Source organism: Aethina tumida, chromosome 3 (genome assembly GCF_024364675.1).
Source record: "Aethina tumida isolate Nest 87 chromosome 3, icAetTumi1.1, whole genome shotgun sequence".
In the NCBI taxonomy this organism is placed as follows: domain Eukaryota; kingdom Metazoa; phylum Arthropoda; class Insecta; order Coleoptera; family Nitidulidae; genus Aethina; species Aethina tumida.
This window is the reverse complement of record NC_065437.1, coordinates 36223721-36249413: the sequence shown is the minus strand read 5'-3', so window position 1 is coordinate 36249413 and position 25693 is coordinate 36223721. Positions and strand designations below refer to the sequence as shown.

The following is a 25693-nucleotide window of genomic DNA, read 5'->3' as shown; positions in this document are numbered from 1 at the left end:
TCGTTCGCCGCAATCGCGGCACACATTTTCGGGGGTCCTCTCGGCCCGCTGACTCCTGTCAATCCGTCGATCAGATTATGTCAGTCAATGGGAGTCAAATAAGTCGGGTTTGGGGACCCATTGTCGAGCGGGAAAAAATAAAAGCTCCAGTCCCACCGGGACAGCAGCGGAACTGTCCCGCTGGGTTTGTACTTGATCGCGACACTGGAGGCATTGTATGGCACGTCGGGACGCCCAAATTTCCCTGGATGTTTGTGGTTGCCGAAAACAAATATATGGGTTAGTTATGATTAGTTCTATTATCTTGGGCGAGGAGGAAAAGTGTTTGAAATTACGTGGATTCGTTCAGAGGTCCGGCATTTAATTATGATTTCTAGTTGCGTCGACACAATTACGGAAATATTGAAATGGATATTATGCAATCGGGTTACCAGTATAATTAGTAAAATTTACTGGTATAATCCTGTGGATGAATTGATATTTATCGATAAGCCTTATCGAAGCACATGTCGAATGTTCAATTTGATGACATTTGTAAATTCCTATTTAACATACTCATACTTGACAGACAAGAATGTTCCATTTTCTGATCTCTCATAGAATTCTGGTAACATTTGATATGTATGGAGGGTAATGATGGGTATTCATCATTAGTATTTCAAATAATTTGATTATTTGACAAAATTATGTTGAGAGACACTCTAAGTAAATATTTTCAATATCATTATATCAAGCAAAAAAGAAATTGCTGGTTGCTCATATAATATAAAATTTAATACCAGTCGAGTGTTCTTCTTGATTTAAGTTAGGAGTAGCTTAAATTAGATTGTGATTACTTTTTATTTTAGTTTAGGTGCCCTTGAAATTAAGATGTTTTGAGTGGTCCTTTAAGATGTAACAGAAAGGGGTCTGAACAAATGTTTTGACCGATTTATGCATTTCTGGTACGTGAAGGGCACATATGCGGTTATCGTGGGGATGAATCACCGTAGTCCCATGTGGCTATAACAGGAAACCTAAGACCAATGCCAACAATAGCCGAACGAAATTTGTTTTTCGAAGGGAATTAAAATTAAATTTAAATCTAATATTCCTAATACATGTCGGATTGATTGCGGGCGGATCGGGTGACTGTAGCCAATTTGTATTAAGCAAAGTGGTCTGGCGCTGCGAGCACGTGGCCGGATAATTTGGTCGCGTGCATATGTTTTGTTACGTGTATGTGCTTCACTGCACCAACAACAGCTACAGTAACATCGTGTGTCTGTCTCCCCCTACGACTGTGCACGCCCATTTTTACATTTCTCTTATGTATCGTATTACATCCAATGCATCGTCGAGTCGAAAAAACAAACAGAGACCCTTCAACGAGGTTTCCATTGATCGGATATTCGGATATCGGAGCAGTGATTAAGATCTAAATGGGAATATTTAATCCGCTGATCTGTGTTACAAGAAATGCACCCCTGTGCAAGTTTTCATCTAAATGCTTTTATCACATCTAAGTACGTTCAATGAAATGGACGAAAAATGCTTATTAGAATTGTTCTTTTTTAATAATACCCATTCAGACGTACGTACGGCGGTATTTAACGGAACCGTCCGTACATCACCCGGTCGAAATGTATGGAACTCGATTGCATGACCGCATGCAATTCTAAAAATAACCACCACGATCCTGCCACAAGGCAGCGGCAGGAACGAAGGAGGGCCCCTCAGTTTCTCCGTTCACGACACCGCAATATCTCCCGGCCCATAAGATGTCTTCCCCTTGTCTTTCGGTCGTTCCCGCGGGACACCATTTTGTAGATATCCCCTTACTATCAGCACTACACAACGTTGGAAGAAGTCAATTGCGAAGGACTTTTGATGCGATGCTGTTTCGGCGATAGCAACGTTTGAATACATAAGGAATTATGCGGAAACGGGTCCGTGGACGACGATTTTGGTGATGTTCAGGCTGTACGCACTTGATTTTTTTTCTCAGCAAACCGTAAAGATAAGCCTCCAACACCAATTTAGATACCAGATTAATTTGTTCCCTTTTTTTAGCATGAAAATAGGAAAAAGTAAATAGTCCCAAATCTAACATACAAAGTAATTCATGCCGAAACTGAGTACTGAGAAAGAAATATGCTTACCTGTCGATAATTACAGGATCTGAAGGCGTCTCGTTCCGGTTGCCACAACTCTTCTTGTCGCAACACCGACTGAAACCAAACAAACAAAGTTAGTCAAAACAATTGCGTTGTATAAATTTGTTAGTTCATGGCCCGGTAATAAGTTCATTGTGAGTGTATATTTGGGTGTCGGATGCAGCAAAAGATTCCTTAAATATCTCGTTTCCCTATAGACTTGAACATTTCCAAGGGGGTTCAGGAAAGGAGGGGATAATCTCGGGGGAGTCTGTCCTTTCCCCGGTCTCCCCGGTCTCCCCGGTCTTGCCATAACAAACATTGTTCTCATTCGCCAATCTACGCACCATTGTGCAGTCTCTTGCGTTGGTCGCGCGCGGTACACGTTCCTGCACCGATGGAGACACTAAAAACATTAGCACCCACGTACGAAAGGGGAGGCGGCTGAACTATTTTAGATTTTAGTCAGATTGGCAGGGCACGTTTTGTTCGAGTGCTGAAAGGATTTGTTGTCTTATCTAAATCTTCATCTTGGTGGATAAAATAAATAGATTGTGCACCTAGAGGGATTTATTTTTTAAACCAATTCGAATGATCGTTGGAAAATCAGATCAACTAGATCTGATTAAAAAAAATTCTAGCTTTTAAGAGATAAAGAACAACTAATGATGGATATGAACCATGAATCAAATTATTTATTTTGAGTACATCAGATTTTAGTTCATCAATTCAAATCAAACAGCAGCCCATTCATAGAGTTATTGAAATCTATTCTTAAGAAATATTTAATATTGATTTCATAAAATTTTTTTCACTTTTCTGCAATACCATTCATGCTTCTTTTAATTTAATTCGACTACATAAAGTGACGTGGGTGTACTACAAGATTAGAAGTTTTTTTAAAAACGTTTTCTCTTTCTAACAATACTTCTTTTATTACACTTCTTGTGACAAATTTATCTCTTTTAAATTTGTCCATCGTGAAAAGGTAAAATAAATTTATATTTTAATATTATTTCAAATAGTAAAAAAATATTTATATTTAAGCTCATAGTGTCATCTTAGTGTGCCAATATGTCACTTATTTTATATAGGCTTATATTAATGATAGATAAAAAAATTACATTCGATATAACAAATTGTCAAAAATATATTATAATTTATTACCATTCGAATATTGGAAATATGGACAATTTCCAAAAAATAATTTAAACGTCTTGTAGTTTCTAATAACATCTATCCTTTCAACCTTTCAATCAACCATCAACAGTTCTAGAAAGATATTAGGCCTTCCAAATAAAATTATTTCACTCTTACCTGCACATGATCTCGTGCGTGAGGAGCACCCGGCACATTTCAGGATTCTTGTCTTGTCCTTCGTAAATAATGGCCTGGAACAAAGAAAAATCCACATAATAAACCATAATAAAAAATAGTGGCAAAAGCAGCTACTGCGCCCCTTCAGATTTGGCAACCCCTTGCGCAAGGCAGCCAGAGATAAAAGAAACCGATTACAAGTTGCAACAGGATCGACCCAATGCACACGCATCCAAAAATCATCTCCCGTCTCCCATAAAATTATAATGGTAATACGAGATAAGATTGGATTATAACGAGGCAACACCCCCCGAAACGCAAAGTGACACAGAAGCCAGTCATCAATGGACATAAAATAGCTCCCCCGGAGCCCGAGGATAATTACCGGACTTTTCTATTTCGCAACCCCACTAATCCGGCCTATTCCGACATCTCCCCCCGCGATACACACCACACACATATCTGTGTATAGGACGTATAGGACGTAGGAGGCTTTGGTTTCCCGGCCGTGGGATTAAGGTGCTTTAGGTTAGACCAGTTGATAGATTTTTGTTTAATTGAATATGTAACGCGCGCACACAACCCTTGGTTGTTTCCCTTGTTCGGGACGGCTCAACTAAGATTACCGGACAACGGAGCAACATGTGTTTAGTTCGGCGTGCCGCGATCTAAAACAAATCAGCCGCACTAAGACCAATAGTGACGCCGGGACTAATAGTTATCTATTGCTCCCACAAATTTATTCACTATTTGCACCATATGCTTTACACTTGTGGGCACACGTTGTTCTGCTTTCCACTTATTTTTCTTTTGTAAGTAAAACTACAGCATTTGTATTAACCAGTGAAAAACTGTGGTGATCATAATAATCTAAATCAAGTGTGTGATGAGAAAGTGTGGATGTCCATTATGTTTCCAAGTTTATTGCACCAAAAGAGCTAATCCTCATGGCGCACTAATAAAAAGGTGGCGGCTGCAAAGACGCCTTATAACCTAATCCCAAATCCATACGGTGTGATTATTTACATGTAGCATGTTAAAAAGGCCCAGCCCAAACTCCCAACATAATATTTCAAATCCTCCCGAGTATAACTTGAAGACTGAGCGCACCTCAGGAGATTTTTACACAAAAACCCAAATGACTTGTTTAAATATTCCCCTGGGAATAGCCTTTCTTATCGTATGAACGAGACCGGCGAATGCACATTATCTTTGGAATTTTAATTAATCACCGCGCGGCGCACACACTCATAAAATTTTATCAATTCTCCCCGGAGAGGATATTTGGAAATTACGCAACGGGTATTGTTATTGTTTTGCGACGACGCCCCCCTAATTTAGATGTCGCCGCTTCAAAGAGACGTGTCGAATGAATTAGAGATGGTTTCGAATTTAATTTTAAGTCGATATACGTATATTTTGGGCAAAAGTTATTGCAGCAATTTGTATTTGTTTAATTGATTTCAGTTTATAATCTGAATCATTGAAGCAATAATATAGTAATATGTTAACTTTTATTCAAGACCTGCCAATATATTAAAGTGCTATATTATTAGTTTTTTGAGATAGAAGTCCAATAACAAACAACGAAAAGAAAAAGAAGCGAAAGGAAGAAAAGATTCAACATATACAAAAGGAGATGGAAATTTAATTTGAGATTTCTTCCATTTTTGTTCATGGCATCGTTATAACTAAGTGTTCTGTAATGGTACCTGACATCACTAATCAATGTGGGGATGTACGAATTGTATAATATATTGAATCAATAATAGTGCTCAATATATTATTCTGAGAAAGAGAAAAATAATATGAAAAAAATTATCAAGCAACCATTCAGTAAACAGGATGTAGTGGTGGGGTAATTTTGAATATATGTTAAATCACATTGTATTTAGTGATCCTTTAGCTTTAGCTTGGGCACGTATGATGGTCATGTGCAAGAAAGAGGGCGACGTGAAAAAAAGACGTGATCCTCGCTTTGCTGTGGAGTCATGTTCATAACAATATGGGTTTAATGGTATGAGGTGCTATTGTTTATGGTAGCAAGTCACCTTCAGTTTTCATTAGTGACAATATGACCTCTCAGCTATATGAGGACGACGTTTTGGAGCCTTACATTCATCCCTACATAAGAAGAGATCTCGGACTAATTTTTCAGCAAGTTAATAACCGTTCACATATTGCCGGGAATACATTAAACTTCCTAAAAGCCTCGCATGTGAATTTACTGCCTTGGCCACCCAGATCTTCAGACCTTTCCCCAATCGAACATGTGTGGGATATGTTGGGACGACAGGAATTTACAGTGCCCTCCACGGACTCTTAATAAACTAAGACGTCAGATTCAGGTCGTGGTAATGAAATACCACAAGAAAATGTCGATAATCTTATTAGATCGATGCCACGACACGTCAATGAGTGTCTTAATCAAAGAGGGTGTCCGACCCATTATTAGCTTCTGACAATTTCTGCTTTAAATTTTTTTAATCAATTATTACTCTGTAATAGGTTATTATGTTAAGACCATTATAGACTAAAAAATGATATTATCTTGTAAAACTACTTGATTGTTTGATCAATTTTGATACACGAGATACATTCATTAGTTACGATAGTAAAATAATGAATTAATTACACTGTCGTATAAAATACGCTTTAAAATAGTAAAACATTAAACATTTCGTAATAAAATTTACATTTCATTTAAAACAAACAGGATTAGCGGAGCGTCAATTTCGATGATAATGATGTAACGCGTTATAAAATTTTAATAGTAGATAGCCAGCCCGACCCATACGCATTTAAATTAACACCAAAATCCAAAAGTATATTGATGTTTGATACAATTGCATTTAAATAAAACATCAGAGTTTTTGTAACCCGACCAGAGTGCCCTATGAATTTTTCAAACGGCTTTATTCCCATGATTTTTTCACTATTTATTAGATAGAATTCACCCAAAATAAATACATTTTTAAAAAAATAACCAGAAGCTAATTTTGTACAACTAGATTTATTTTAAGTAAACACGCATAATAAATACGCATAATTGTGAATAATTAACGACAATAAAACAAATTGGAGATGTTCTTGAACTGAATTCGTTAACAGGAAATTGAATTGAAATATAGAAATTGATAAACCATGTTAAAAATTACGTTAATGGATCGCCATAACCGTCAATCGGAAAAGCCGCATCTCTGGGGTTCCATTAACCGCATTACGCTTGTAGTCTGTATCTCTGTGATATGAAAACTGGCATTTTAATGTAATTTTAACGAGTCCAGAAGTGCATGCTTCCACCCCGAAACTTAAATTTTCTCTCTCTTTTCCCGTGTTGACAAAATTCGACCGCGCTTTAAATGCCATGCCATGGTTTTTGAGTTATGCGATTGTTTCACTTGTTTGTTAATCGTTTTTTCCTTGCAGCACGTCGTTCCTACAAGTCGTTTGGTATTTACAAAATGGGTAATAATCACAATTAATTCCGCGAATTTTGAATGGTCAAATTTAAACTAATCGTAAATCATATTTGTGGGTTTGACTGCCTGTCAAAGTGTTTATGACCGGTTACCCGGTCTCAGGGGACGTGATTGGCTTTATCGCGGGTCTATGTTGAATGGACAGTGAAAATACGAAATTCTTCCTAAAAATTTATTTTGTGACATGTCAGAGGGTTTTCATAAATCATAAAACCGTCAGACCGTCAAGTGTTGTAACATACATATCATTAGGGGATTTGGAAGAAGTGCTGCTGAAAGGCCTACCAAACATTCTTTTGTCGGAAGTCGAATTGTTAACTTGTTGGGAATATTATGGTTTAGGATCTAAATCTAAACAATCTTATTTTGGTAGAACCCTAAATATATAAAATTAAAAATATTAACGAAGAAAAAAGAAATGGAACGTATACAAACAATACGTGTAATTGTTTATTTAGAGTGTGTTAATTAATTTTGCACCAGGTTTACAAACCAGGTGTCTGTAAAATTTAACGTTGATTAATTGCAAAATAAAGGCGATAAAAAAATGTGTTGTGTGGAACTAGTAAAATTGTAGCAAAATTGCAATATGATTCATTCGTCTTATAATTAACTAATGGAATTGGATTCTATTTCGATCCTAAATAAGATCTGCGGGACATCATTTACCTGAGTGCTTACAGATAGACATGCAATCTGCATTTTACCCAGGTTAGTCTTCCTTCAAATTAAACTACTTAAATTGATTAAAACATTTTCCCGAAGAGTTTCTGGTCAACGTTTCAACTCTAGCGAAATCATTTGACACCTCGGACGATTTTTTCAGTGCATTGAACTTCATCTCGAAACCATCCCCCGGGAGAATAACCACGGTAATATCGTAATTGGCCATATGGCGCACGGCCCCAGGGCGGGCGCCCGCCTTTTGTATGTTAAATACGTCCTTTTTGTGTGCCCATACAACACATAACATACAGTGGCAATCTTATCGACGATCGCTTCATTATTGGACGATCGCGGTCACGTGGCAGGCCACGTGGCACCCCCGATTGTTTAGGGAAACCGTTGCTCGTTGCGTTCTTATCATAAACACTTTAGCCGATTTATAAACAGACGGGTTGTCACGTCGGCAGTCGATCTTGAAATATCGCTATTTTATTTACACTTTAAAATAATCCGGATGAATAGTGACGCCCACCAGATGTTATCCTGGCTCTTCACCAGGATTATGGACCTATGCCAAAGCTGATGGAGTTTTGCCGAAGGATATTCGGAAGCTAGAATTGTTAACGTGATATTATAGCAATAAACAATTATCGTGTGGACTAATTGACACTATCCGTGCCTGTTGCTGGTAATGCCACAGGAGGTAATTTATTTTCGTTTCTAAATTTTAACCAACTATCGAGGCTCCGATAATCAGTGTAACGTTACCCATTATTAGAGATTTATTAGAACATTTAGGATAAGGTGTATACATGAATTATGCTGGCGTTGCGAATTATTTCTATATGAGAAGGGCGCGAATGGCGAACCATACAAAGAGGAGACATAATAAATAAGTCACGGAAGATTTTCGAAATTGCCTGTGTTAATCCATCTCCATGAGAATTACTAAATTACTACTATAACAACCCGAACTAGGATAATTTATTCCTAATAGAAAAAAACTAGGAGTAAGGGAGTAACTCAGTCAATGATAAAAAATTGCAGGGAAATCCTTTTTATCTGATTTCAAACTAAAATATGTAAATATATTTATTTGGCTCGAAAATAAAACTCTTTTCTTTCTTTTTTAAGTTTTGATGCAGCCCCTGATGCTGACTAAAAGGTGGAAAGATGTAGAGTTTTAAGATACAATAATAATGAATAGTAGAGAATAGTAGAGGAGCTTTTTATTTGATGCCCCTGATGATGGCCAGTACATAGAAATAGAAATATGTGGTATTTTAACATAAAATTGCAAAACAAAAAATATAAAAATTACCACTACTAAAATGGATGTAACAATTTAAGATATAAAAATGTTAAATCAAACGAAAGGAAGGTAGATGTAATAGGTGAATGTCTAAATGGATTTACCGGCGTATATGTTGTCGTCGTAGTGGGAGTTCCATAACAAGTAGAGCTTAGTTACGAGTAAAACCGATACCGGCAAAACATTGCGAATCTAAATCGCTGAGCGTAATAATTAAATGAATAATGCAATAAGACGCAAACGGAAGATAATGTCTCTCTCGGCGACACGTTCAAATATGTCTTTCTCATTGTAGATTCGACGAGCGCCAAATTAAATTTTACCTCAAACCATCTTCAAGTTGGATGATTGACTAGAATTAAATTTAAGAACTTAAACGCGTTAAACTTTCCCCTTTTCACTCCATCAACTTGACTCCTGTATAAATTGTTTTATCAGATTTTTTTATCTCTTGCGCGTACACAATATTTAAAGGCCGAATTAGATTTTTCCGAGTGCTCCTTTTTAAAAGCAAATCGATTTAATTCACGATGCGTATAAATTTTTCATTCGTCTTTTTTTTCCCCGAAACTGCCTAGAAGTTATGGATTACCGTTCCCCCCTCTTCTTTCTATGCAGACTTTTGTTTCCCCAATTATTCAATTTATTCTATTCTATTGCCTGCCCAAATAGATTTATAACACTCGAAATTTTAAAACCCGAAACAACTGTTTCAATGGCTTTTAAAACAGTGCACTAATCAAGTTACTTGAGTGTATTAACCATGCACGTAGTTATTTTTTCGAAATGTCAAATACGTGGGGGAAACTTTCCGGGGTCCGACATTTCAATATTAGGGGACTTAGAATGACATTAGGAAGGAAGTCATTGTTTTTCCACCCTCATCAATCCCAACAATCCGTCGTTCTCTGCAATCTCCAACACGTTACAAATTACTTTTAGTCATTCTTATTTTTTATTATTACTATTCCGAAATAGTAACTTAGGTTGGATTAAAAGGCTTAACGGTCAGTAAATCCACTTCGTGTGGTAATCGTATTAAGTCTAAAAGGTGGGACAAACGAGGGTAAATAAAATTAACACCCGATGTGTTGTTTTGCTATTTATCGGGTCTGAATTAAGGCCTAATTGATAATTATTAATGTAGGTTCGTTACAAACGAATACCTAAACGATCATCTTGAAGCCAAGACTTTTTATGGCAATTAGATGATTTGACCTTAGATAGAATTAAGCACTTACTTGTTTTGTCACGGAGTCGATGAGTCGTACGTAAATGTCCTGTTCTTGTCGTACACCTGAAACCGAAGAAATCGTTTAATTAGTTCCGACAATGATTCCAGATAACGGTTTGTTGCAAATCCAACGTCTATTTAATCAAACCAATGTTGCCTGTTCGACAATTGTGTTTCTATTAATTGAATGTTGAATTACAGGTGTTTGGAATACTGAGGAGATCCGTGGAATTACCTTGGTAGAAACTTTGAAAACACAAAAGACAAACTTAAATGCATAAAGACATTTTAAGCAAGTGGGTAATTCGTTTATCTTTATGAATTTAATGGAAAAAACGAATCGCTGTTAACGACATGCATTTTTCAGTTCATTACTTGCAAAGCATCTCGAACGACATAATTCAGTTAAACAATCCAGTCTCGAAGTGGTTGAAACAATTTTAAAAACGACACTCCAACGACGCGGCATAAAACGTATCAAACAAGATTTTCATAAAGCGTACAAGTCGGAATATATCTCATTTGTGCCGCCACACACACACACACACACACACACACACACACACTGCAACACACACCTCAGCCAGTCTTATCCCGGAGGAGCACTCTTGCTGTCCTTATTTGTAATAAAGTAACTCCTCGAACGCTCTCCGAGGAGTAGAAATATGGCGTGGCCCGGGGGCCACCCCGTGCCGACACACGACGGCCCCCCATCTTTGTTGCCGCCGCTTTTTAGTATAAGGACCCCCGCGTCTTATCGAGCGCCGCAACTGAGTCGCCGGTATCAAAATAGTTTGACATGCCGTAAACTTGGGCCATATCATTTTAATGATTCATGAGATGTATAAGGAAACTCGATTCGGTGGATAACGGAACATTATGCCCAACTTTATAATAGAATTTTAATGCGATCGTGGTGCCGCCTCCAAATCCGAAGATTTTTTAAGAACGAAGTAATAGTAATAGTAATTTCACCATTTGCACATCCGATCATTGCCGATTTTGAGTCGACCTGTTAGTTTTGGCCTTTGGCTCCGACTTGAAGGTGGGAGGGTGGCTTTTGGGGGGCGGGAATGTTCGGTTGTCCGCCGAGATAAGAGGCGGTCGTGGTTGAGGAATTTGCGGTGGAGTGTGGCCTGGCCTGGCCTGTGGCTCTTTCTCCGTTAGGACTTTGGGGCCTCCGAGACCCCGGGCTCTGCGCCTTCGAGAAATTACACAGGAGCACAAGTTCCGTGTATGTGGATTTGTTGCAAACCTTCCCTGGTAATTAGTTTAGTTGCGAACTCGCCCCGCGAGGTTTATCGTTAAGGGGTTTTATATCGTCCGCACGGCCGTTAGCAATTAATACGACGTCGATTCGTTTGCCTCCTTGGATTAAACTGATACTGCGTTGGGTCACACATTGATTCCTATACCGCAACAGCTTCATTTGGTGCCATTATGGAATTTAATTACCTGGCACTCGTATAACATGTTGCGAGATTGAATGTGGATGTTACGAGGTGCCAAAGAGAAAATAAAATGTTCACTTGTCGTAAGAGTCTAATTCCCCGATGTTAACCTTATCGTTGAGTGTTGAAAGTTTTGAGCGAAACTTGTACGACCATTCCGGGCTAGAGCTAAACTTAAGAATTTGAATATTAAGAGCTCGAAACCGACTCCCTAATGGATTATAACATTTCGCGATGTGAGATGAAGAGAAAAGAAACCGAAAGCGAAGCGAATTGTCCGGGTTTCACGGTGGTCGTTGAGAACAGTCCCGATGAGGTAAACACGTGCTGAAATATTTATAACACGGATAAATCAAACGTGGACGCATTATAATTCCTGCGAGTGGCTCGGTCACTGCGGGAGCCGCAGCGGTAGCAGTCTTGCCTGTTTAAGCCGTAATGAGATACTGCTCACATACTTTTCGAGTGCTTGTAAATGCAATTAATTAATTAGTTTGGTGAATGGTTTATCAATTGTCAATTACATCTATTACCGGCCCGCAAAGACCAACCGACTTGCCTTTTACATTCGGCCAGAAAAACACTATTTACACTTTAGCGCAGTAAAGAACATTGCTTATAAGGAGCTGGTCGCAAACAAGAACGCTGAAGGAATTACAAATCGCTCTAGTAGTCATTGCTTTTAATTAGATAGATAATTAATCCGATCAATCAGATCAGCCTTAACAACCGATTTTCTTTTACTCAGTTCCACTACGGCGAGCCTTTTAAATTAATTAACTTAAAATATAGAACATACCCGGGATGTTTTACGTCTACTTTCTGTTACGCACTATCCATCCACCTTTTTATGCACTCCTCTTATAGTCACTTCATACTTAATGTGGCTATTCTTGGAAAATGTATTTTAAACATTTTACACGTGATTTCTCATTTGTTAGTCAGAAATAAGCAGTAAATAATAAATAGTTTCAATTATATTTCCTGTTCTGTCTCATTCTGTAGCAAAGACATTTGATTTATGAGACTGCCAAGTTTTAACAAGTCTAATACTCTTATTGTTGTACTACTTATTCTCTTTTCTGATATAATGATCTTTCGAATTTTCTACAGTACGAAAAAATCTAAATTCAGAATTTTCTAATAATAATAATAATACACTTAATCTTAATAGTAAAATTAAAAATACAGTGTGGCCCGTGTAAGTAATTATACTGAATACAAACTATTAAATTTATAACATTAAAAACTATTATAATATAATAAAATAAAATTCTTTAAAATGAATGTGTTCCACAAAAAAATATTGAATTTAATACATTCTCATACGTAGTAAAAACATTAAATACAAGAATTTTCCTGTCTAAATAACTCTATATATATCACTTCAACTTTCTCTTTGGCTTGGAGCCAGTACGTTCAACAAAAAAAAAATACAAAACCTCTGATTCTGATGACAAAGATTTTCCTCTCTCCTTCTTCAAATTATATATCTTCAAAAGTTATTGATCCAGAAAATAATTTGAATGGCGTTGACATTATTATATAGGCTCTGGGAATCAAACATTTTGTAATTGATTTAGTTAAAGACCAACTAATACAAAAAGCGTTAAAGAGTAATATTAAAAAAGAAGAATAGTTAGAAAAGAATGTAAATGTAGAGAAAGCAAATATGGAAATTTTTTTTTTTTTTTTTATTGGCACAAAGAGGGGGAAATCTACAAGACGTAGTGCCGGACTTTACCGACTAAAAACCCCTCTCTGAGCACCGATCCGAAGATCATGACCTAAGAGTAGTTAACCATAAAGGTTTAGGAAAATAGAAAGAAGGGAAAAATAAAGAGGTACGTAACAATCGCTACATAATAAAAAAAGATGTCCCAAAGAGACGCAGAGATCTAGACAGCCAAGAGACAAGGTCTCTTGTATCTGTCGGATTCACAGGGTTGGATATCATGCAAGCATGCAATCTCCGGATTAGAGTGTTGAAAGATAGATCTCCGGAGATTGAGGGCATGCTTGCGCCGCAGCTCCGAAAGAGAGGAAATGTTGTATTCGAAACAGACTTGTCTGTTACGAACATAGTATGGGACACCAAGGGCCGACCTCACTAGCCTCATGTAGGTCCCTTGCAGGGACCCAATGAGACAAGGAGCGGCGGTGCCCCATATAGGAAGAGCATAGGTGAAGAGAGAGCGGACTGTCCAAATATGGAGATGCATATCCAATGAATTGAAGAAAATAACTTCCTCATATAAAATTATTTCTTAAGAAGTTGAAGAAAAGTATAAGTATTTGATATAATTTTACACAAAATACTTCAAACTAAAATTAACAAAAAGATATATTTTGACAGATATTAATATTTGAAATTTTGAATAGTACTTTCAATTTATTTTTGAAAGTACACTTTGTTTTTAGAAATGTTTTATTTAAATTTTGTTGGATAATAAAAAAATGTATTTACAAGTTTTTAGGTATTTTCAAAATAATAAAAGCCATTCTAAAGTAATTTCATTATTCCGGCCTATCGAACATACACTATTGAAGTTATACTATTTTATTTTTACAAACAAATAAACTGCTTGTTAAAACTGTTTAAAGATTTAGTTAGTTTGATTGATTAAAATATATAATTTTATAAGAAAAATGTCATTTTTAAGGCTACTTCAGCATTAATATTTTTCTATGAAATTCGGTTTGGATATACACTAAATTCATAAAAAACTGTAAAAATGATATAGACTTGTGCAAATATGAAATATTCAAATACTTAGACAAATGTTACATAATGTTTTCCCTAATCTGTTGCAAAACTGAACAAACCTAATTTACAGCAAGATCGGTCCATTAATCACAATGATCATTATATTAACTGATTTTTACTTTTTTTATTAATAAAAATCAAATTTGTCTGGAAAAAAGTATGGAATATTTTATTAGTAATCATAAAAAATTAACAATAACTCAAATATTTCAATATTTTGTGGCGTAATCTTTGGCTTTTGTCACTGCTTGGCATATAATCTATCAGTTTCTACAATGTGTCAACAGGGTTTGAAGAAGTTCTTGTTTGCTTTTGACGTTTTTTGTTCGGATGTGACTGTCTAATACTTCCCAAAGGCGCTCAATAGGTTTAAATCGGGGGACGAGACGGTAATTCAAGCACAGTTAAGTTTTTGATTAGAAACTACTCTTTAATAATTTTAGACGTGTGTTTGAGATCGTTGTCTTGTTGGAATATCTAACGAAACGCATCTCTTCCACGACATGGTGTTTTCATTTTATAGTTTTGTCTATCTTGGGAGTGATTTTTCGTCCTGCCTTGCGTCCATTTTCAACACCACTTTGAGTGCCGAATTTACACAAAATCTTCGAAACATCACTTCTGAGTAATAAATAATAATATTTTTGCTACATCACATTGCGTTCGGCCACTTTTACAAAGTTCAACTACTCTTTCCTAAATTGAGAATTTAACCCCAAATAAAAAAATATTCCATACTTTTTTCCACCACTGTAAGTAATCTTTTACATATAACAACATAATTTTTGAATTTGAAATGAATTCCATATGTGGTAATTAACGTATATAGTCTATAATTAAATAGGATTAAAACTTGGTCGGCAAATTTTCACCGCAAAAAACCAAATTTAATAAATACAATAAATCTGAACGTTTAGTCATTACCGCAGGAAACTTGTCACTTTCTTTGCCAAGCATCCTGAACTAATTAATTAATTAAAACAAAGGCACGACTTTTTAGCAGAATTTAATCTAATTAATGGTTGATGCTTATCGTCAATGCTATTTTTTCTGGTATGCTGAAATGTCTAAGTAATTTGTGAATAATTAATAAAATTAATTCACCGGTTTTCCAAGGAAGTGAACGAGCCGGGGACAGGAATGAATATTGGTTCGCGTGACGTGACCGTATTTGCATTACATTTTTTAAGTATGCACGTGTGCTGATGCTTGATTATATAAAAATTCAATTTACTAAGTAAAAAAGAATGATAGGTAGGAACTCACCGTTGGCATACAACAGTTGCAGTCTATACTGTATCCCGTTGTTTGTCTTTTGACCATCGGCCTCCTGAAAAACAAGAAATGCATTAACACAAATTACCAAGGGTGACAGAAAATCGAATTTGTAAAAAAATCCAGAAGAGTTTAATGTAATTAGGTTAGGCTAAGGGAAGGATTTATAATAAAGAGAAAGTAAATAATAAAAAGGACAAAAGGCATTTTGTGCGGGGTTTATTATTCAGAGCCGGGGCATTATTTGCATGAATCGCTTCGCTTTCGTTGTGAGAAAGTGTATTACGCTTGAAGCGGCAGATATTTATTCATTCCGTTCGATAGGCAATGCAGGAAACAACAAGGAGGGCATTTATTTTTCACAATCAGAAAGCCATTTTCAGTTCCTCTCGAAACTGAAACTGCATGTTCGACGTACGTAGCGTGCGGAGAAAAGGTATAAAATTGGCGAATGGACAAAAGCATTTGCCGGAATCTGTTGCCATGGCATCCGTTCAGTAAATTGTAGAATGGAGGGAAAGTGAGATGAATAAATACAGCATGTTTCGACTAGGTAGGAAGTTGTAGACGGAACGTGTTTTGCGGGAGCGGCGGGACGCCGAGGGGGACGGGTGTAATTGTGTTCGTGGCGATGCAGAAGATTAGGGCGCTTTTCGGGCAGAACATTTATCATGAAACCCAAACCAAAGCTGTGAGCGCCGGTCACAACAGAAGCCGTATCATGCACAACGACTTCTAAACGCTTTAGATTTTCGAGATACGGCCCGACGTTTATAGGCGGCGACTTCCTCTTAATGCCGCCGCCGGATTTGTATATCAATTGTCCCCGGATATGATGTCTACGTTATTGCGAAGTACGCGAAAGCGCCCATAAAAATTTCAATTTTCAGCTCTAATCTATAAAGCTAAATTACGCTTAAACTCTCCATTGTCAAATGAAAACCATGAAAATATTTCTTTTTTTCATAAATGTAGTTATTTTATTAATTATATGTGTGAGAATCTCTACTTCTGTCGGCTAATAACAAGTATGAAAATTTGTATTGTCAATGAAATATATATTATTTTTTTAATAAAATTTGGCCAATTTCTGAAATCGTAACGATTAATAAATTGTAAATTAGCTAAAATTAGCTGCTACCCACTATTAAGCTACAGTAGTTTTTTTTTTTTGTAAAAATATTTATTCTTAGAAAATATATTTATATTTATCTTACTAATTAAGTTATATTGTATATTGTTTTGAAATAATAACATACAATAAATCACTACATTACGCTTAAGTTAATCATATTAGTTCTGCCACTAATTTCAAAAGTTTTATACTTTAAGCAGCATTTCTATTAAACCAAAGTCTTGAGAAATATTGACATTTTTAAAATAAATATTGAGAGATGGCATGTGTTAAAGGAAATTCCTTCAAAATAAAATATTTGTATTGAACATTGAAAAAATCATGTGATCCAAATTATAATCTACTAAATAACCAAAAAGAGACGTTTAAAGCTACAATCTATAAAATTACACTAATTCTTTGTAAGTAAGTTAAACTTCACTGATAACAATATTTTTTTTTGAATAATTCATTTGAGAAATATCTAAATAATGTTAAATTTCATAAATCAGACGCAGAAACATAAGATGCATCAAATAAGATCCATCCTGTCCTGTCCATGCGTTGTTTGAAAGGAGAATATGTGAGAGAAGAGTGGCCATCAGTTTGGGCGTCTAGACCGGCCGTGCATCGGAAAATTGGATTCCCGTTGCGGAGTTACCGCATTGGGGAACTGTTTGATTGCATATTGTACAGTTGAAATATTCACCTGATCTTTCTCGATGAACCCGATGAAGGCGGTCCGTTCAATTTCCACCGGTTGTCCCGCACGATCATAGAGGGCCACCACGAAATGAAAGAAGTTCGATTTTCTCAGGTTGCTCGGCGGCTGTTTCTCGAAGTGCGCCCGTCCGACGCCGATCCTGGAAGAAAAAACCGACACGTGTCAATGCTGAAATGCACCCAATAACGGGTTTTTACTCTTCTAAAACCGCTCGAATATCCGACGACACAGCCATCACTGGGCTAAATTTGTTGTAAATCTGTTGTCTGTTGTGATGTGTTCCAACTTGGATCGAGCTTTTAATTGAGAATTTGTACCATAACGAACGAATAAGGGAATCGAATATCGTATTCATTAATAGCAGACTTTTATAGTTGTCCGGGACATTACTCGGACATATCTATATAATTGCTTGATTTCATGTTGATAAGTCCATATAATTATCTTACAGGTAGGATGACTATTAATATTATTTTAGGAGTGGTTATGCAATTAACTTTTTATGCCTCATCGTACGTAAAAACGTCAAATGATTAGTAATCGTTGTTTTTGGCTGGTGGTTAATTAGCATTTAAGTGTGTTAATTTAATCAAATACGTACAGCAATTATTTCAATTCGCTCGTCTCTACACTTTTGCCAAATTGATAAAATTATTCAGCTTCGAACAGACGTATCAATTATTTGTACCAGTCGTTCAGTTATTTATCAAGTGCTCATAAATATGTTGAAATTTAATACTCGACAGATGAATTATAAGTTAGCATGTAATAAATTTATGAGAACTGTGCATAAATAAATATATAGAAATTACAATCCAACACTCCATGCATATTTATATATGAAATGTTTTATCTTTTGGCCGTTTAAAAATTGAATTTATAATAATTTTGCATGTTAATTTCATACCTAATTTGTTTTTGTAAGTCACCACAATTAAATTTGATTGATCTGATTACATTAAAACGTTATTTTAATAGTAATTTTTTGGATAGCGATTTACAAGTGGAAGTCGTATTTCAATTGCTCTTTCATAAAATAATACTTACAACTATTAACTATTACTTAAAGAGATACAAGTCTTATTATAAAAGTGAATTAATAGTTTGCTTCCAATATACTTATGTTCCTTGAGATTTATGAATTAAAAATATTACTACATATATGGTAAATGTTAGTTAAAGTTATACGGTCGATAAATTGTTACATTAATAAACTTTTGTACACCATAATTTAACATAAAGGGGGCTTTAGTTGTTCTGTTTCATGAATTTATTTGGCCAAACATCCACTTGAAGCCCCAAAAAAACCCCAATCAAAAAAACAGTGTTAAAATAATGAATCGTGAATTTGGAAAAAGCATAACAACGAATTAAATCGGCGGGATGCGGGAAAGTTGATTTTGTTCCCCCTCGCCCGCCGTAACTGTGTGACACAGGACATAGAACGAACAACCAACCGTTTTGGGGGGGCTAACAAACGATTTTCTGCATTTACCGCCGTCATTAACGGCAAGGTATAAATTATCGTGTCCATATAATTCACGCGGCCTCGGGGCATATTTTAGTTCTCCATCGTACGGACCGGAGCGGAACATTGTACGAGACCGCAAACAGCCACTGATTGTCATTGATCTGGGCCACTCTCGTACGGTTACGTTGCGGACGCCGCCAATTAATGCAGCAATTTTTCTCATTTTTTTTTCTATCGCTGCCACTGTCGTCCGCTTTTCCTAACCGGATCGTTTTTAATTATTGGCCAATAACTTCAAGTGCTGCTTTTTTGGTGGTTTCAATTTGACGTTCAGTTTTTCTTTGACTTCTTCAGATTTACGAATTTATCAAAAGTTAAATAGACATACAGCTAAAGAGACATACCTACATAGTATACATGGTATACATAAAGATATGCATATCTTATTTTCCGAAAATCTGTTTTAAAACATTCCCTCTCTAATAAAATAATTTTATACACATTTTACAAAAATTATCGTGACTATCTATTTTTATAAATTTGCATTTTATTGTAAATCAATATGTACATTATGTTCAGTTTTTATGTAAAAACTTAAATATATACTTTAATATTTGTAATATGTTTTTGTTCGTATTATAATGTTTTGTAAAGAATTAATATTATGAACATTAATTTTTATAATATATAAAAAATATTTCCTTAAAAACTTAAGAATTATATTTTATTACGTTTAAATGTGAATATGTATCATGTTTCCTTTTTAAATAAAAATTTGAAATTATTAACATTATTATAATTTATTTTTATGTAAAATTAATGTTATATCGTTAATTGATTGTTTGTGTATGTATTTTAATTATGTTAAATTTCAAATAAAAAATAATTAATTAATTAATTAGTACATTTAAAATTAATTTTTCTAAAAATTAATTTAGAATTGTGTTATGTACATTCATATGTAAAAATTTTTAATTACTCTTAATTAAGAGTAATTATGTTTAAATGTGTATAGGTATTATGTTCACTTTATATGTTGTAAAATTTTTTATAAAAAATAAATTGTCATTTATACATATTATTAAATTATCGAAATGGAGATACTTATAAATTTGAATTTGTATATTTTGTATAAAAATTAATATTACATTAAACATTAAAGTTTTAATAAATAAAATAATTATTTGATTAATGTTTTTTGTATAAAATTTATAATTACATTATTAATTAAGTAAAGGGGAAAAAGATGTTTATTTCCCAGATAAAAATTTGAATGTATAAATATTAATATTTATAATAAATAAATTTGTATATTTTGTAAGTTATTAATTAAGTTATTTTTGAAGAAGATAAAAAATTAAGAAATTAATATTGAAATTTAGATAAAATATTTTTAAAAGAATTGTTTTTTTTTTATTTTATGTAAAATTAATAATTACATTATTAATTGAGGGGTTGTTGAAGAAAATGTTAAATTAAGTAATTAATTTTCAAACTTTGAATTAATTTATTTAAAAATCCTCAGTTAAAATATGTATACTATGTTTACTTCTTATGTAAACATTTTGAAATTATGAACATTCAATACTAATGTTATATAAAATTAGAATTATATTTAAATTTAATATGAAATGAATCATATACATTTCTTATATTAACATTAATGTATCAACTAAAATGTTTGTAATAAAAAAAATTAGATAATAAGATAATTATTTTACATCTATCATTTAAAATTCATTTCTCTCGATTTGGTATTAAATGAAAACATAACGAGAATCATTATTTCTTATTAAATTTTAAATTTATTATTATTATAAGAATATAATAATTGCAATATTTGTAAATAAATAATTTAAGTTTAAAATTAATTTTGACCGTAACCTTTATTTTTTGTGAAATCCTGCACTGATTCGTCAGACAAAACTAAAAATACCACTTACCGATTTCCCGTGGAATTTATTTCGGCCATCAATTTTATTAAAATCTAATTCCGTCCCCGGTAATCCGGTAAAAATGGCGTCATTCATATTGTTGCAGTAAGAAATTTTATTAATTTTTAACTTGACATATTGAAGCGGCCCTCGCACAACTTATTATTTACTTCCGGTTAGCGAAGGAGCATCTTTCTCCGTCTATTTCGCCCCGCTTCCTTCCGGAACGAGACGGATACAAACGAGCCTTAAACTGCACAATCTTATTAAACTTTAGGTGTCTTAATCTCATCTATTATTCAGCCGGATAAGCAAATTGAAGTACGTCGAATAAAATGGGCGTACATTGTTGATGGACGTCGAGACGGTAAATAACAGGAGGCAAAAAGTGTTGGGAGGAAAATCGATAAAAAACAAACCTGAAAACCTGAAAATTTGTTCCAATTCAAATTTGAGAAGACTGAATGAAAGAAGTGTTTTTCGGTGCAATTAGAAAAAATTAATTGCATCGCATATGCAATTCCGGGCGTATCAATTAATACGTATGTATAAATAAATAATGCACACATGCAAATAACAAACGCATTGATAAATATTTCATCGTCGAAATTACTTTATACATTTTCGGTGTCGAATCGGACCGGCCTAAATGGATATATACATATCATATTGAAAATATTCCGCCGTATTTATAATATTGAATTATAGTAAAATAACAACTGGAATAAATTAAATTTTATTTGCCTTTGGAAGTGTTGGATTTTTAAATTTAATTTTATGCAGAATTGGCGTTTCAATTATTACATTTACAGTTACATTTATATCGTTTATTGAATATAAAATATTTATTTTAAACCTACATTTGACGTATAACGAGACGTTTTGTTGTTGGATGTTTTATAATTCGGGCGTGTTATTTTTTGTTTTTGTTTTTTTGTTTTTTATCATATTTCGTCCCCCGTTAAATATTAAATTCGCATTCATGGGTAAGCACTTTTTGAAATGCGTTAATAAAATTAGCCGTATATGCGTGAGGTGATATTACAATTTATTCATTTCTGCCGTATTATTTATCTATAAAAAAGTCATTACAATTATATGGTATTAATGAAGATTGCTTTATAAAATGAATAGCAAGGTGAAGTGTCATAATTTCAAAACTTTTTAATGAATAATAATATGTATTTAGTTAAACAAATATATAGTTTAATTTATATAAATGCAAGTTGGAAATTTAATCATTTTCTAGATGTATTTATTTTAGATTTTCCACGTGTTAAGTAAAATGAGATTAATGAATTTTACAATTATATATTAAATTTCACTTTTAATAATAATGTTTGAATTGTTAATATTTTTTATAACTTAAAATATTTTATTTATTTATTCCAATTATAGTATAAATTAAAGATATTTATTCTATTTTTAATTAACTAAAATTGAATAAACCTTTTTTATTTGTTTTAATTGTTAAATAATCAAACAAATGTTTCACAATTGATAAATTAAAATAAAAAATTAAAAATATTTTTTATGGTATGGAATTTATTCTAGTTATGGTTCAAATTTAAATCTCACAATTTCTTATTATTATTATTTGCCTTTTGTTATAAATATGAATATAAAACATAATATAAAATTCGATAATTTTATTTATTTCTTTTAATAGTAAGAAAGTAAGATAATTAAATTTTCTCCGATTTCTTGTCGTAGATTTATGAGTTTATTAAAATAAATAATATAAAATCTTTCCTAATTTCTGTTTTAAGTAACTTTTTATTTAAATTAATTGTACCGTTATTTATTTATTTTGTGAATTTAATTAGAATTTGAAATATTGAAAATCAAATGTTTCATATGTGAAAATGTTTTTTTATTATTATAATTTGCCTTTTATTATAAATTCTTTTAGTAATAACTTAGTAGGATAATTAAATATTCTACAATTTCTTCTACTAAATTTATAAGTTTAATAAAATAAATAATATAAAACCTTTCGTAATTTCTCTCATAAATAATTTATTTAAATTAATTGTAATTTTCAGCTTTATTTATTTATTTATTATTTAAAATTACAATATTAATTAAAGGCGAGTTAATTCTAATTAGAGTCCATATTACACTAAAATGTTTTATTATTATTATTATTATTTGCTTTTTGTTTTAAATGTATATATGAAATGGAACAAATAGAATTGAATTTATTTAGGGTTATCATTCCATTATTAATTAAAGAAAGTTCAATTATAATTTTTAGTAATATTTGACTTTTGTTATACTGATTGGAAAGTCTTTGATCCTACTGAATTTTGAGAGAGACATCATGACAGAGACAGTAAAAGATTCTCACTGCGAAGCAAATTTGCTGACATTTACTGTCTCTGTCGTGCATGATGTCTCTTTTAAAATTCAGTAAGATCAAACGATTGTCGATTAGTATGTAACTGTCTAAATACAATGATATATAATTGGTTGTATCTTATTTACTTCTCTTAATTGCGTATTGACTTATTATTTGTCTATAAATGTGTATATAAAATGGATTCAAATTAGATATATATTATTGTTTGGTTAACTTAAGTTAATTATTTTTTTACAATTTTTAATGTTCTCAATTTAATAAAATAAAAAATTATTCGATAAATCGATAACGGCAATTAAATTAATATTTAATATTTTTAAAATAAATGATAATTTATATTTAATTTCTAAAATAGTTGGAATTATATTATTTAAATTATTTTTAACATTTTTTTTCAAACATTGAATTTTAAAAATAAAACAAAAAATAAAATACTAAATTAAATTATAAAATTTTAAATACTAATAATAAATTACATTTAATTGAAGTGAAAGTATTTTAATATAAATTAATATTTAATTATTATCTTACACTTTGCTAATTTTTAAACTAACAAACACTAATTAAATTACAAAAGTGAATGAATAAAATTTACGAGTACAATTTCTTGTACTACATTTATGTTATCATTACATTACTAATTAAAGAAAGTTTAATTATAATTTTTAGTAATCTATGCATTTTGTTATAAATATATAAATGCAGTGAACTATATCTTATTTACTTCTCTTAATTGTTATAAATGTGTATATAGAATGGATTGAAATTAGATACATATATTGTTGTTTTGTTTAACTTATGTTAATCATTTTTTATGTTAATTTTTTTATTTTTGTTTTAATGTTCTCAATTAAATAAAGTAAAAAAATTATTATCGTAAATCGATAACGACAATTAAATTAATAATTTAAAAGTAAATTTTAAAATAAGTAATAATTTATATTTAATTTCTAATATAGTTGGAATTATATTATTTAAATTATTTTTAACTTTATCTTATCAGAAACATTTTTTCTCAAACATCGGATTTTAAAAATAAAGCAAATAATTAAATTATAAAGTTGTAAAAACTAAATTACATCTAATTAAAGTTCAATTCAATTCAAGTAGAAATATTTTATTGATAAGCACAAAACACTAAGTGTTGACATTATTAAATTATTAGTGAAGTGAATTAATAAAATTTACCCGGTCTGATCGGGGGCGGCGGACTGCATCCACGACCTGGCCGTCGTGAGCGGCTCCTCCTTGAGACTGGGACCGCGCGGTTGATGGTGATGGTGCAAGCCGGCGGCGGCATCCTGGTGATGGTGCAGGCCGAACATGAGTCCGGGTCCGGTGACGCGGGACGCCGCGCCGCTCCCCGGTGGATACAGCTTGCGTCCCCAAGCCGCCACTGGGTCCAGATCGGGCGTCGGGAGCGACAGCGCCGGCCAGGGAGACGCCGATGGGTAGCCGCGTTCCGCGGGGATGACTTCGTCCGACCGCGTCTTGACGGCTTCCGGTGACAGCGGTTCTCAAGTTCTGCCGTTAACCGGTTCGGGGGAGCACCGCGTATCGAACAACAACAACAACGACAACAACAACAACAACAACAACAATAATAATGATGATGATGATGATGATGATGTAGCAGTCCTGTCACAAACTTTTAGCACCACTCATAACCTCGACTGGGGCTCCCGATGGATGGAAGGACTGTCAGCGGAGAGGCGAGAGATCGGGCCGCGAGAGACCTCTTCCAACAAGCGTTTAAACACGACTGGGGCCGCTGATAAGCATCGAAAACTGGTCTGGTGGCAATTGCGTGCGAGACGACCTCTCGAGTTTGGGGTGGCCGGCGGTGTGCTCCGGCGAAGCAACGCGGCTCCGCGTCGCCTCCCTTGGGCCGGCCCCCACCCCCAGAGACACGGCCGCCGTGGGTGGAGGGCGTCCCACCGGGGTCCACCCACCGGCGTCGGTGCCCAATCCACGCGTCGAGCGGGAAACCCATCCGTCCAATCGGGACCGACGTCCGACCCGTCGGACCCATGGCCGGAAGTGGGGATGCGGACGGGGACGTGGGACGCTGACGATCCACTTGTGCTGGTCTCTTGTGGCGGACCGGCCAACCTGCCACTTCGGAGACGCCACGCGCCGGAATCGCCACCTGTTCCGGAGCGCCACATCGTTTCCGGTGGCGGAAGGTGAGACGTCGCAGGCTCTGCAACACGGGCTCAGTCGGTGAGGCGGCGGCAAGCGCGGGAGACGGTCACTACAATTTGAAACGCCGCCGCTTGATACCTTAAACATTCATTTTTTCATTTTATTTTAAAGAATTTAATTTTGTTCCCACTCATCACTTTGGAAGCTTGTGCATTGGGTGAAAATCATAAATCTGTAACTGTTTCAGCAGTTACGTACATTGACAGTTGCATTTATATCGTTTATTGAATACAAATATTTGTTT

General features: G+C 34.1%; 1 protein-coding gene across 2 annotated transcripts in view; it reads right to left on the bottom strand.

Moving 5' to 3' along the window:
- The window catches only part of LOC109598680 (transcription factor collier), a 42498-nt gene extending 17891 nt beyond the window's left edge, over positions 1-24607 (bottom strand). For both annotated transcript variants that reach the window (XM_049964575.1, XM_049964574.1), the window contains exons 1-6: positions 24433-24607; positions 17463-17616; positions 15631-15694; positions 10154-10209; positions 3453-3526; positions 2142-2210 (exon numbers count right to left, since the gene is read on the bottom strand). In XM_049964575.1, the coding sequence (XP_049820532.1) occupies positions 2142-2210; positions 3453-3526; positions 10154-10209; positions 15631-15694; positions 17463-17616; positions 24433-24569 (554 nt within the window). In that variant the 5' untranslated portion in view covers positions 24570-24607. The remainder of the gene's footprint in view (positions 1-2141; positions 2211-3452; positions 3527-10153; positions 10210-15630; positions 15695-17462; positions 17617-24432) is intronic.
- Positions 24608-25693: the final 1086 nt, after the last annotated feature.